Raw genomic sequence first — 14262 nt, 5'->3', positions numbered from 1 at the left:
TACCTGTCATTCAAATATAATCTAAACTTCCAGTTATCAATCTCATTTTAGACATTTTATGGAGCCAAAAACCAATCACTGATAAGATATTTTAGAATGGATATACCCTGCGTGCGCCAACAAACCAATAACAGTAAAGATAAAGAATGGCGAGGTTATAGACTAAACGATCAAGCGAGCTGGCGATAACTATAATCAACGCTTTAAGTGGCTCGGACGTGAGTCGAAAGCTGATCTACTGGACGGCTACATTGCTTCTAGCTCACATAGAATATCTCTCATGTTTTATCAACTATTATTATTCAATTTGTTTTATATCCAACCATTTTCTAGAAATAGCCTCTACAGAAACGTGTTACACATTACTTCATGCTAGGAGAGTGTCGCTGCTAAAATTGGTCATTGGCAAGATTTGAGCCCGGTAACTCGGGGGACGAAGCCCCGCTCCAGTGTGATCCAGGAGGTGTTTATCTCAATTGGAGGATTTCTCAAATATGAAAGGCTATCATGATATAGATAGGCAATTGGAAAACCTAGGTTTTGGAACTAGGTACGTTATCGTGTACAAGTCCCAGAAACAAAAACATCGTTTGTCTTAACTGTTATTTCTAAGAAATTTGGTTCGAATATTGAATCAACTCTACTTGATTGGGTTCCGGAACCCACCTTATCTGCCCAAGAAAGAGCGTGTTTGAAATAGATAGCGACATAACTTTGTTTAGAACTTTAAATGTATTTTTACTATATGAACCAGCTATACACCAATACATTATTAGGCCTAAATCTGTCTATTTCCAGCTTTTGGTAAAGGTATTGCAGGTACTAAGTCCATTACTTTGTGCAATTAAACATACAAAAGAAAAAAATTAAAAAAAGTCTGTATAAAATACGGTATATATAGCCTTCAGTATCCAATAGTCAATGGTATAACGTATAAATAAAACAAGAAGAATAGTGACCTGAGTGGTTCCATCTTTGAGGTAAGTGCTATATCGGTTTTGGAACTTTAACCAATAACGAATACCGTGTCATTACTTTTAGTAAACGAAAAATATAAAAAGAAAACACGTCAATAATATGTCCAAATCAGAAGCATGATAATGCGATATCATGCCTTGCACTTACTACAAAAATAATTGATACAAAAAAAAAACAACTTTTATAATTAAGCAAGATATTCGAGATGTTAATACACCTTCAAAAATTGTAACAAATAAAATGTTTTATTAAAATAATTTTTATAAAAAGAAGAGTTGGAAAATATAAAATCCGAGAGCCAGCCAGAGCCTGAACATTGACATTAACAAACCTAAATAATTGGATAAAAAAGATGAAAGGAACAACGTTAGTGCTTTACTACATTTGCTGATTTCGCCATATCTTTCTAATGTGCTAAAAACTGTCACATCTGGCATTTTTGCAAAAATTCACCCACTCGCATGATAAAATTGCATAATTATTGACTTTGGGTATAACCGAGCTTTTCTAAAGTACTAAAGATAAATTTATACTACTGTGTTTACATACGACGCTATAATATGATGATAGTTGGTCGAATTAATTCACTACAACCATCTTCAAGGTCAATAAGCAAATTGAATGGATTAATCAAATACCTATACTAACCTAAACACAAAGCACACATCTGAAGCAAGTACTTGAAAATTATTTTATGGTACCTCAATTACCGGAAAATAATGTTGCATAGACATCCCTAAAGGTAAACTTTTATTTTTAGTCGAATCGTAACATCTAATCTAATTCCAACAATCCAATTTGACATAACTTTTTACAAGCAGTTATAGGCCTTTGCTTTTAAAACTTTTTACAAAAATTATAGTTTGCTCTGTATCACAGGGACTATATTGACTTGTATATCCTCGAAGAATCGATTTCGTAGCAATGACTAAAACAAAATTATTTAGTGTAAGAAATTAAAATGTTTCAAGTTACAACCATCGCCATAGTGTGAAAATCTTAACGAAGGCCATCACTAGAAATGTTTTCTCTAAATATAAAGGCAATGAAAATTATATAAACTAACCTAACCTAACCTTACTTGCACAGAGCGAAAAATGGTGGTGGCTATCTTCTAGCAGACTCCAAAATTGCACGTGAAATATAAATTGAACAATAAAACCACGTTATTTTAACTTCTTAGTTGTCTAGACAAATTCATTAGAAATAGATCAAGTAGTTATTACTTCATAACTTATAAAACAACAAATTTATATTGACAGGTTTTGCTTCCATCGGCCTTCGTGTAGCAGTTAGTAATTGATTGCCTTAATTTGAATTGGTGGGAGGAATAGATCGTTTATGAAGAACCATCTGTCTTGATTATAAAGATCCATTGGCGTGTTGAGGATAAATTAGTGCTGAGAGTCGCATTCAATTATTACTTAGTATTGATATATTTTTCATCAATTCCCAATGTTTATAACACCAGCTGTTGGATGGATGCTTAACTGTGTGACGTGATTTTTTTTTAAGAAGACAGAACTCAAAAGAAATACTAAAAAAAAATGCAAAGAAATAAGAAAAAAATAAAAAAAATAAGAAAAGAAATAAGAAAAAATATGTATAAAGAAATATTAAGAGTACTCAGAAGAATGCACATGTAGTGAAATCTTGTTAATAATTGTCACTCATCTGTCTCTCTTTCTGTTTTACTTTTGAATGGTCTATTTATTTTGTTATTGTTGTTAAATAGTCTACTTTTTTTGTTTTTGTTGTAAATGATCTATATTGTCTTGTTCAAAATGGTTTGTTATGTAGTTTTCGTTGTTTATAGTCTATTTATGATTGTTTTTGTTGTTAAATTGTCTATTTATATTGTTTTTCATGAATATGCCTGTATAGCTGTCACGTCTTGTAAATCATGTACCTATAATTATATTCTATAATATTCATCATAACTGTGTTGTTATTGTAACGGTTAAAATATTACGAGATTAGAAAACGAGCGTTCGTACGAATTCAAATGGCCCGCGCAGAGTCATTAGTTCACCGAGCGGCCACGCACTGCGCTAGCGTCGCGACTCCTATAAAAGCCGCGCAGGACACGGGCCAGTCGGACTTGATTGCTGGGCGAATAGCTAGCAACATCTCCCTGGTAGGGCGAGGGCGGAATAGCCCGGTAATAACCAGTGGTGGAATAACCCTGGAAGCGTCGAATACTAGGGTTCGGCTGAGGGCGGAATAGCTCTCGGACCGCGTATATTGCGAGACGATAGGTCGAGGGCGGAATAGCCCGGTAAATAAACCAGTGGTGAAATAACCCTGGTAGCGTCGAATACTAGGTGTTAGGCCGAGGGCGGAATAGCTCTCGGATCCGCGCATATACATCGCGAAACCGTAGGTCGAGGGCGGAATAGCCCGGTAATTAGCCAGTGGTGAAATAACTCTGGTGTCGTCGAATAGTAGGTGTTAGGCCAGGGCGAAATAGCTCGGTGGACCCGCGACAATCAAATCGGTTAATTGTAAGTATAATTGGTTTTAATTCCAAAAGTGAAACACGGTATATCCATTAAGTAGAGGTTTTATTTTATTTTCGAAGTTAAGATTTTAGTTAATTACGACCAGTGTTTCACTCACGGAATTAACACCTAATTATTAATTTGTTTAAATTAGGGCCTAACCCGGGCAGTGATGAGTGTGTCATTCACTGAAAGCTGATGCTTTAACGACCATATCTGAGCCCATATTTTAAAACTTAACTATTATTATTACTACTAACCCTGGACTAACTCAATTAGTTTAGCTATCCGAGGCCGACAGTACAATTTTGTCCCAGGACGAAATTGCACCGTCACAAATGGCGCAGCGAACAGGGACTTGGTAATTATATAGTTATCGATAGTTAATTTTTGCCATTTTTGGCTGGCGCCCGAACGATTTGTTTTTCAGTGAGAAAGGACGGTAAATATCGAAAATGCGAGTTTTACGATTATTCTTAGACATTTGGTCTTATCTTCTCTGGCCCGTATACTACGTAGTTACTCCGAGTAAAACGATTGCGGAAAAAACTCTCAGGACTACATCGAGCACCGCAAGTAGTGCTACAAGTACTGGTGCAATATCGAAAACGACCAAATCGATCGAAACGACTAGTACTTCGACGATTACTACTACTACGAGTACTGGGGCGATATCGAAATCGACCAAACCGATCGAAACGACTGGTACTTCGACGATTACTGCTACTACAAGTACTGACGCGATATCTAAAACGACCACGAACGAGGTTAATAAAATCAAAGAAATTTTAGGAATGCCAGAATATGTACCGTTCGAGGAATTGTGTGAATCAATTTCAAATTTAACACGACAATCGAATACTTACGAAACTAACGAGCCAACACAGCCAATGCGAGGCACGGGAGGATTAACTTACAGCTCGGTGCCTATTATGAGTACGCAAACAGTTACGTCAAATAGGCCTACTGTTAGCAAAATGCGACATTTGACGGACGAATATAATACTACGCCATCAGTTTGTAGTATTGTGAGAAAATGGAATGTTAAGTTCGACGGACATAAAGATCCCATATCATTCCTCGAACGACTTGACGAGCTAATCGAAGCATACGGGATTAACGATAACGAAATACTTAAAGCACTTCCCGAATTGCTTACCGGTACTGCACTTTTGTGGTACAGAAATGGAAAGGATTTTTGGTCGACATTCGCGACGTTTAGAGATAGTTTCGCGCTACAATTTCTGCCACAGGGTTATCAGCGAAACCTTGATGAGGAGATAAGGCGGCGAACACAGGGCGAAAAGGAGCCTTTTAGGGACTTTGTAGTTGCGATAACGACGTTAATGAGAAGGAAAGGCGGGCTTTCGTTACAACAAAAGCTTGACATTATTTTTACCAATATGCGACCGGACTACAAATTAACGATGAGGAGAGGAGAAATATTCTCTCTTGAGGAGATGATTACGCAAGCAACGCATGTTGAAAGTTATATGCGCGACAGGGCGTTGTATCGTCCGCCGCCGCCGCCGTCGATGGCTCTGGTACCGGAAACCGCGTATCAGCCACGAAAGCAACGAGAAATACATTTTGCACAACCCGTCGTTAATGTATCAGAAATAAATACACACGAACGCGAAAATGAAGGAATGCGTGACGATGTAAATAAATCATTACATCAATTGCAGAATAAAGCTTCTCATCGAAAATACGATTTTAACCAGCGGTGGAATAACCGCATGGTTAATCAAAATAGCGATAACTACAATACACGTAGGCCGAATGCCGCGCATACCGCAAATATCGCGACTATAGGAGAATGTAAGCAGATGAAACAAACTGCACGACAACCGATCACATGCTGGAATTGCGATAAAATAGGGCATTTATACCGAGATTGCCGACGCCCAAAAGTTTTAAAATGTTTTAACTGTAAAACTATGGGTATTAAAACAGTCAATTGTAGGTGCAATCTGGGAAACGAAACTCGGACTCTGGTGGTAGGAGCTCATACCCAGGTTACACAAAAACCCTCTAGTTGGAACGATTGGTTGGAGCGTATTAAAATATTTCCGATGGGTTTTGGGTCAGTCAAAGATCCCACGGACAATCGGCCGTACGTTGCGATTTCTATTTATGGGGAAAACTATTTGGCTCTTTTGGATTCTGGGGCAGCTGTGAGCCTGATTAGTTCCAAAGTGGCGAAACACTTGGTAAGTTGTGAAATTAGGCCTAAGCCAGTTTCTATTGAGACTCGATTTGCGGACGGTACGACAGCGAAACAAACTGAGCTTTTCGAGTTTGAGGCTACGATTGACGATAGGAAAAACGTTTTAAATGCAGTCCATCTACCTTCGCTGACTAGCGATGCTGTTTTGGGAGTAGATACGCTACATAAATTAGGCTTGATTACGTACAACGTTAAAACTTGTCATTTGAAACAAGATGACGAATTTGAAGTCACGATTCGTAAAGAGACTGATAACAGAGTTGCCGATGCGTTGTCACAAAACCCCGTTAAGCAGCCACCGGCTGAAGATGTACGAGTCACAATCTGTCACGTAGTCGCGCATTTCAAGCCTTCGCTACAAACCTCAAAGGTCACCGAGCAACCAAACCCAGATCTTGGGTATCATACTTCGTTTGCAAAAGTAAGTAAATATCCGTCCTCATACGGAAAATATACTTCGGAATTAGGAGAGCAAGAGCGTGAGGTAAAACATGCTAAACGGACACGGCGTTGTACGAAATTGTACGATGACACCCAAAAGAACCTTCGAAATGCCTCAAATAGACAGGCTAACCTACGGAGAAGGGATGTGCAGTACAATGTTGGTCAGTCCGTTCTAAAGCAAACTCACGTGCTCGCGTCGAAAACCGAAGCTATTGCGAGTCGATTGGTGCCGAAATATGAAGGGCCCTGTTATTGTCATAGGTCAGTACAAAATAAACCCCCCGAATGGAAATAGAAACAAGTATTTTGAGTTAAGGGTCTTAGGCCTTTTCTAGGACGGCATGACGATTTGATGTTGAAAAAGCGTCTTTAACATCACAAGAATATTGTTTTATTTTGTACGAGAGTTTTCATTTCAGTTACGTGAGATGATGGCACCCATTGTTGATTTCTCTGAAGTGAGAGAATTTTTTTTTCATGCATTTTTTTTCTCACCCCGAACTAAAGAGGGGGTGTAACGGTTAAAATATTACGAGATTAGAAAACGAGCGTTCGTACGAATTCAAATGGCCCGCGCAGAGTCATTAGTTCACCGAGCGGCCACGCACTGCGCTAGCGTCGCGACTCCTATAAAAGCCGCGCAGGACACGGGCCAGTCGGACTTGATTGCTGGGCGAATAGCTAGCAACATCTCCCTGGTAGGGCGAGGGCGGAATAGCCCGGTAATAACCAGTGGTGGAATAACCCTGGAAGCGTCGAATACTAGGGTTCGGCTGAGGGCGGAATAGCTCTCGGACCGCGTATATTGCGAGACGATAGGTCGAGGGCGGAATAGCCCGGTAAATAAACCAGTGGTGAAATAACCCTGGTAGCGTCGAATACTAGGTGTTAGGCCGAGGGCGGAATAGCTCTCGGATCCGCGCATATACATCGCGAAACCGTAGGTCGAGGGCGGAATAGCCCGGTAATTAGCCAGTGGTGAAATAACTCTGGTGTCGTCGAATAGTAGGTGTTAGGCCAGGGCGAAATAGCTCGGTGGACCCGCGACAATCAAATCGGTTAATTGTAAGTATAATTGGTTTTAATTCCAAAAGTGAAACACGGTATATCCATTAAGTAGAGGTTTTATTTTATTTTCGAAGTTAAGATTTTAGTTAATTACGACCAGTGTTTCACTCACGGAATTAACACCTAATTATTAATTTGTTTAAATTAGGGCCTAACCCGGGCAGTGATGAATGTGTCATTCACTGAAAGCTGATGCTTTAACGACCATATCTGAGCCCATATTTTAAAACTTAACTATTATTATTACTACTAACCCTGGACTAACTCAATTAGTTTAGCTATCCGAGGCCGACAGTACAATTTTGTCCCAGGACGAAATTGCACCGTCACATTATCGTATTTCATATTATTATATGTCATATTATTTATTAGTATTTCATACTTGTTATAATATTTAATTATTGATCGCACTTACCTATTTCACTTTAAGTCACATTTAATTTGTATAATCTCAACTCAGCTCCCTTGTAAAATGGCGTTTGCCGTGTATGTAATAAATAAATAAATAAAGACAGTTTAATTTAAGTTAAATCTGTACTTATAATGTGAGTAAGACATCGCCATCAGGTACAGTAGCCTATGTCCTTGACTAAGATGAATTTGTGGATAAATTTGTGTATGAATGTTGGGTGGAGGATTTCACAAACCACAAGTTCCTACATATGAAAGGTGTAAAATGTGGTATGTGGTGATCGATTTCAATTGGAAAATCCAATCATCATCAGGCCCAATAGCAGATTCGCCTATTGGGCCTGATGATGATTGGAGTGTCCAATCGAAATCGATCACCATTTATTATCTTTCATATGTTTACACCGTCTTATCAGTAAACAATATTAGTGTAAATATATTATTACAAGTGTTATTTGACGTATTTTTGTACTTTCAAGTATTTTAATAAGACGATGCTAACTAAGAATTTATTTAGATTTTGGCTATAAGATTACTTAACTCAGTGCATTTTTGTCATCATTCTTTTTTATGATTTTTAAACATATTTGCATAATACAGTGTCATTGTAATATGTCAAGTTTATACCAAGCTAAAAAAATATTAACTACTATACAAGTATTGTAGCTACTAGGAATGCGTATCAAATCAACACTAAAAAATGTAAATAAACAAAAAGTCGAACCGAATCCTTATAATTGAGGAAATTGCAAAGCAATCACTTAAGGTTTTACCAAATAAACATTTACCATAATTTAGTTGAACAGATGATCTAAACAATATTTGGTTTTAAAATGTTTCCCTCCTTTTAAAAGACAGCAATTTAATGTAGAGCTTTTGGTGACAAAGGTTAGCAATCTATTTATTAATTCACAAATTTGAACCACGCTCTTTATCTAAAGCGGCCCAGAGAAAACCAATTCCCGTGAGTAAACAGATAAATCCTCATAACAGATAAATCGGCCAATTAATCTTTGCCCAGCTTTAACCAGCTAGCTGTAAAAAAAATTGTTACTTCAATATGATTTATTTGACCACTACTAAGATCTAAATTTGATTTTTCCACACATTTTACGAACCTTCTTTAAAAAATACGCTCTAATTATTAAACATAACGTTTAAAGATATTACAACATAAACCTTAACAAAAACCCCTAACTCAACATTCTTTACATTCCAAAACATCAAACTGTACAGCTTCAATCAGTTAAAGTTAATAGGCAATTTCGTTTTGTTTGTCCATGATATGTTATATGTCAATAAAACAAGGACATAGGTTCAATTTAAGTTCTATCGCTGGCGTCAGTTTTAGAATTGTTTTGTTGGCGACACTGAATTGAATTGCAAACTACCAACGTTACAAAGCAAGTAAATAGCCCACTACACTATTATGACTTAATGACATCCAAAGCACATCATTGTGATACATTTATGTTCTGACGAGATATTAAGTATTGCCACATGAATACATTTACATTTGAATATATGCAAACTATAATATTACTTACAGGTGTTAACTTCAGAAACTTTACAACATAAAATTTACCATTGATGATAAATATAATCAGATTTTAATATTCAGATGGAATTATGCATGTTCATAATATTTTGGACATATTATCCGAAAATGAAGTTTCTACTTCAAAATTGATTCAAGTTAAGTGATCGATTTCAGATTACTAAGGTTAGAAAATACTTTTATTATTTTATCCTTGATAAACCCGAATTGTATAAAAAATTTATTTTAAAATGAGTACCTAATTGCACAATGTAAAAGTATACAATCATTAATCCAAGCATAATGAGAGAAGTCCTCCATACTTACTCATTATTAAAATGCAAGGCCACTAAAACTATTTGAAATCATTCATTTAAAGAAATTTAATATGAAATTATGATAACAATATATAAAACCTATGTTGCAAGCTTTGATACTGCGTTTGCAACAGTTGCAACGAAACTAGACTGTGTGATGAAATTATCGGAGTACAGACGGGGATGTGAATTTTAAAATCATCTGTTTTGATATAGCTAAGTGTACAACATAGATGGCACTGCCTGCTCTGCTACTTCATTCCTTATACATTATGCAACACGACTCTCATAATATTAGTTTTTGAACCCTCCTACAGTATCTGTTTACATCATGTGCAGTATATAAATGTTGTTGACTTTAACCTTACTCTCATACTTTTGTTTTCGGAAAGATTTCAACCTGTATATTTAGCTAACATTTTAAATATCTAAGAGTGTAAGTTATTGAATTTGTTATATTCTTTTGCATAAAATCTAAACCAATAGGGGTTGTTTTCTTGCAAGCATACGACTATTAAAAATTTTTGGAATTAATTTCTGAAATTAATCGCCAAGTTAATTTGAATTTTATACCAGTGTAGGATTATATACATTACAAAAGTAATAATCTGAATATGGAGCACTACAAAATATTCTAGGATTTAAATCAACTGTACACCCCCCCCCCCCATCTTGCGTTTTCTCATTCTTTTAAATACAAATATAACATTATTAGTACTGAAAGAATCCGTTTTAAATGAACAACGTTACTCCAGCATAAAAAAATAGAATTCATTATTGTCTACGCTGGTGTAAATTTATATGAAATAATCTTAAACACTGAGTGGCTCTATGCCGCTTCAGCGGTTTTGCCACTTCACATTTAGTGGATTAACAGGATATAGAACCCACTAATATTACTGAGGGCGAATAGAGGCTCAATATGCTAGATTAGACAGAGACTCTCCTAAAACACAACAAACTGTACCTTAATGAACTGCTTGTAATTTATGTTTTTACAAATTTAAAAGGACCAAATAATCTATCGAATTTAAATTTAGCACTTGTAAGGTTTCGGTGTTTACAATAATGTTTTTTATACCCAAACTTATACTCTAAGTACATCTAACGGATCATCTTCACAAGATCTAAAATCGGAAGAGCCAGAGTTTATATTGCAGATCGGAAGATCCAAGTACAGTCATAACCAGTAGTACAATTTTACATTGTGAAGTAAACTTATGAAAGATTCTGTACGTTTCACTATGTTTCACGACCCAACTACAATTGAAAGATCCAAAAAGTAATGTCAGATCGGAAGATCCAAAAGTATGAACTTTCAGATTGGAGGCGTTTAAATACACATATAGGGGAAGAAAGTAATAATTGAAAGAATCACATAAGAAAACAAATAAGAGGGCACGAGGCTGATGACGGCGTGTATTTAAACTCATTCAATATGAGAGAATATCTCATCTTTTGGATCTTCTGACCCAACTACGATCGGAACATTGAGAGTGAAACGTATAGTCTATTTCAAAAGTTTACTTCACAGAGTAAAATTGTAATTCTGGTTATGACTGTACTTTTGGATCTTCTGATCTTGGATCTTGTGAAATACTCTACATCTAACCCAATTCGTGGTTAAGTTTTCAAACTTTTAACAGTTTTCGATTTTACTGAATGTGCATCCAATACCTTTTCCTCATCTTCTTCACAACTGCCTTCCATCGGTCCCGGATGGTCCCGGTTGGTCTAGGGAGGGGGGTTGTCGTGGAAGCTTCCGCTGGATCCGAAGACTCTCCATGACTAGAACCCTCCATGTTGTCACTAATCACTGATCACTGATCACTAACATCACTGACAACCATCACTACACTCACTGAACAGCCAAAGCTGTATTGTAGCTCACTAGGCTACATCTTCGAATGGGTTTGAAAATAATGTTCTTTGCACAGAGAGACTGATAAAATTGGTGAAAAAGTTGAAGAAGGGGTTAAGAATGTTTTGTTTTAGTACTAAATAGTGCTGATTGGTAACAAATGTAGAAAATAGTTTCATTATTATCGAAATATACTTGAAATTGGAAAATTAAAGATTAACATTAATAGTTATGGTTTCATGTGAATTAAAGGATCTTTTGAGTGCTACGACTACTGATACACCACCAAATATAATCCATTATTATTTTTCAAACTGCGACCAGTTTTAGGATAAGAATAACTTGGGTGGATTTAAGGTAACACTACAAACAATACGTGCTACTATTAGAGTTTTATAGTTTTATTAATTATCCACCAACTTGTCAATTATACCAACTGTTCCTCAGTTGTAACATATTTCATCCGTAATTTATTACCGTCATGTTGACCGTATTTTTATACGTGGAACGAGGGTCAAAATCAAAATTCAAGGCAATGATGATTGTTTTTTTTTTTATATCAAAGGGATTGTGCACATTGATTGGGTACCAGAGGGACAAACAGTGAATCAGCATTACTACATTAGTGTCCTTACTACCCTACGTGAGCGAGTACGGAGAAAGCGGAACGATTTGTGGAAAACAAAGTCATGGATCCTGCACCAAGACAATGCCCCAGCTCACAATGCGTTGTCAGTGAAGACGTTTTTAGCCAATCACAACATTCCCATCTTAGACCATCCACCCTACTCACCTGATTTGGCCCCCTGTGACTTCTTTCTTTTCCCTAAAGTCAAGTCAGCTTTGAAAGGAACTAGATTTGAGAGTGTTGAAGCAGTAAAAGAAAAAGCGACGGAAGTAATGTATGGACTTACTGAAAATGATCTGCTGCTGCATATGCTTTGCTATGAACAGTGGAAAATTCGTATGGAGCGGTGTAGAGACCAAGGAGGAGAGTACATTGAAAGAGATAACATCAAATTGTAAATAATTGTAAATACATTTATTTTTCAGCATCAGTCCGGTTTTATCCTAGCCACACCTCGTACTCTTAAATTACATAAAAGAACATATCTCACACTATGCATGTGTGCCAATATTTTCTAAGGCTTTGGTCTCACATCGGTGGTCGCGCCCGAGAATCTTGGCTTCGTCCCACGAGCTTCAATCGATTTGTAAACAAATACCAACGCCAACATCCGACAGCTTCCCTAGCCATGCACACTCCCATCGGCGTTGTGCTGAAATAATCTATCGCGTGTAACATGCACAATAGTATGGACAGCTTCCCTAGCCATGCACACTCCCATCGGCGTTGTGCTGAAATAATCTATCGCGTGTAACATGCACAATAGTATGGACAGCTTCCCTAGCCATGCACACTCCCATCGGCGTTGTGCTGAAATAATCTATCGCGTGTAACATGCACAATAGTATGGACAGCTTCCCTAGCCATGCACACTCCCATCGGTGTTGTGCTGAAATAATCAACCGCGTGTATCACGCACAATAGCATGGAGTGATTTTAAGAGACTTAACTTATATTCGAGTATTTACTGAATAATAACGAAGATAACGTCCTTCTAGAGCTTATGGTGTATTTAGTTAGCAAGTAGCTAGCACTTTCGACGTTTACTGTTATACAACTCAAGCATTGTTTTAGGCTAAACTAAAGTTAGGAAAAAACTGTAACAGGTACTAAAAATAGGCCTTACCTTCGTCAATACAGTTCAAATGGTGTAACTACGGCCGTTTTTGCGTCAAAATGCCATCGTCAGACACGAAATTTCGGCTGAAGTAGCGTCGTTGAAGTCAAAACACACAGCACACACGAACAAAATTACGAATACATTTTACAAAAACGAACAGGCCTATCTTAAAAACTGTACTGGTTGACGTTTCCCGTTCCGAGTATAACGGGTTCCGTTTTCCGTTGTATTCCGTTTTCCGTTGTACGACAAGCCTGTTCGTTTTTGTAAATTTTATTCGTAATATTATTCGGTGTTTTGAGTGTGTTGACTTCAACGACGCTACTTCATCTGATGGTGGCAATGCCGAAACGGCCGTAACCAACGTAGTCACACCATTTGAGCTGTATTGACGTGGATAAAGCATGTTTTTAGTTACGTTACAGCTCAGGGGCTAAAAACACAGATTCTAATAAATCGGGACTGCTGTCACCATAAATATTTCCATATAATAATCCTTACCAAAAATAATGTCCTTTAGAAGAGATGTTACAGAGAAAACCCTTGTATTAAATATATTGATTCATGTTCAGAGTCAACTCTTAATAGCAGTGAGATCAGTAATATATTGAGAGCCAACTCGAGTAGTCAGTGTGCTGTCAGGAGCCACCATTAGTGTAACTGATGACAGTTGCTGACTAATGACCAGAACGGCGTCTAACTTGATAATGTCGCATCGACCAACCCTCAATTCCCCGTTAAAATACTTCTCTTCCCACACTGAATATATATATATATATATATAGTTTCATTTCGTTAGTTATTTATATTTGTATGATAGTAGTTTGATAGTGGAACACTGTTTTTTCTGTTTTTAACTGACTTCCCCACTACCAACAAAAGGAGGAGGTTGTCAATTTGTTTGTGGCAGTTTTTTTTTTCTTGTTATGAATTATTATTTTTTTATTTGAGAGCTTATACCATAGCAGCTGGTTTTTGCCATGGCAATCCTACTTCATAATTCAATTTAATTTAATTATTGATATTTTATGGGGAAACCCTTTGGGTAGTCTTATTTTATTTAGCAAAAATTGTATTCTTAAGGTTTTAGAGAAGTTTTCTAATAAGGAGAATGTATTATTCTCCTGAAATTCTCAGAAATGTTTGTTAATTTTTTTAGTGTTTAAA

At 36.8% G+C, this 14262-nt stretch overlaps 1 protein-coding gene across 2 annotated transcripts in view; it reads right to left on the bottom strand.

Annotated features, from left to right (window-relative positions):
* LOC128997234 (regulator of G-protein signaling 20) overlaps positions 1–14262 on the bottom strand; it is a 178017-nt gene that overhangs the window by 60258 nt on the left and 103497 nt on the right. Inside the window, exon 2 of one of the 2 annotated variants that reach the window (XM_054422846.1) lies at positions 11164–11428. The exons of the other annotated variant lie outside the window; for it this stretch is intronic. Within the exon in view, the coding sequence (XP_054278821.1) occupies positions 11164–11288 (125 nt within the window). The 5' untranslated portion in view covers positions 11289–11428. The remainder of the gene's footprint in view (positions 1–11163; positions 11429–14262) is intronic. 2 annotated transcript variants of the gene reach the window in all.

This window comes from Macrosteles quadrilineatus, unplaced genomic scaffold, assembly GCF_028750875.1.
Source record: "Macrosteles quadrilineatus isolate MER2022 unplaced genomic scaffold, UCM_ALF_1.0 Scaffold_6__1_contigs__length_79288215, whole genome shotgun sequence".
NCBI classification, from domain to species: Eukaryota; Metazoa; Arthropoda; class Insecta; order Hemiptera; family Cicadellidae; genus Macrosteles; species Macrosteles quadrilineatus.
This window is presented reverse-complemented; position numbering and strand designations above follow the sequence as displayed.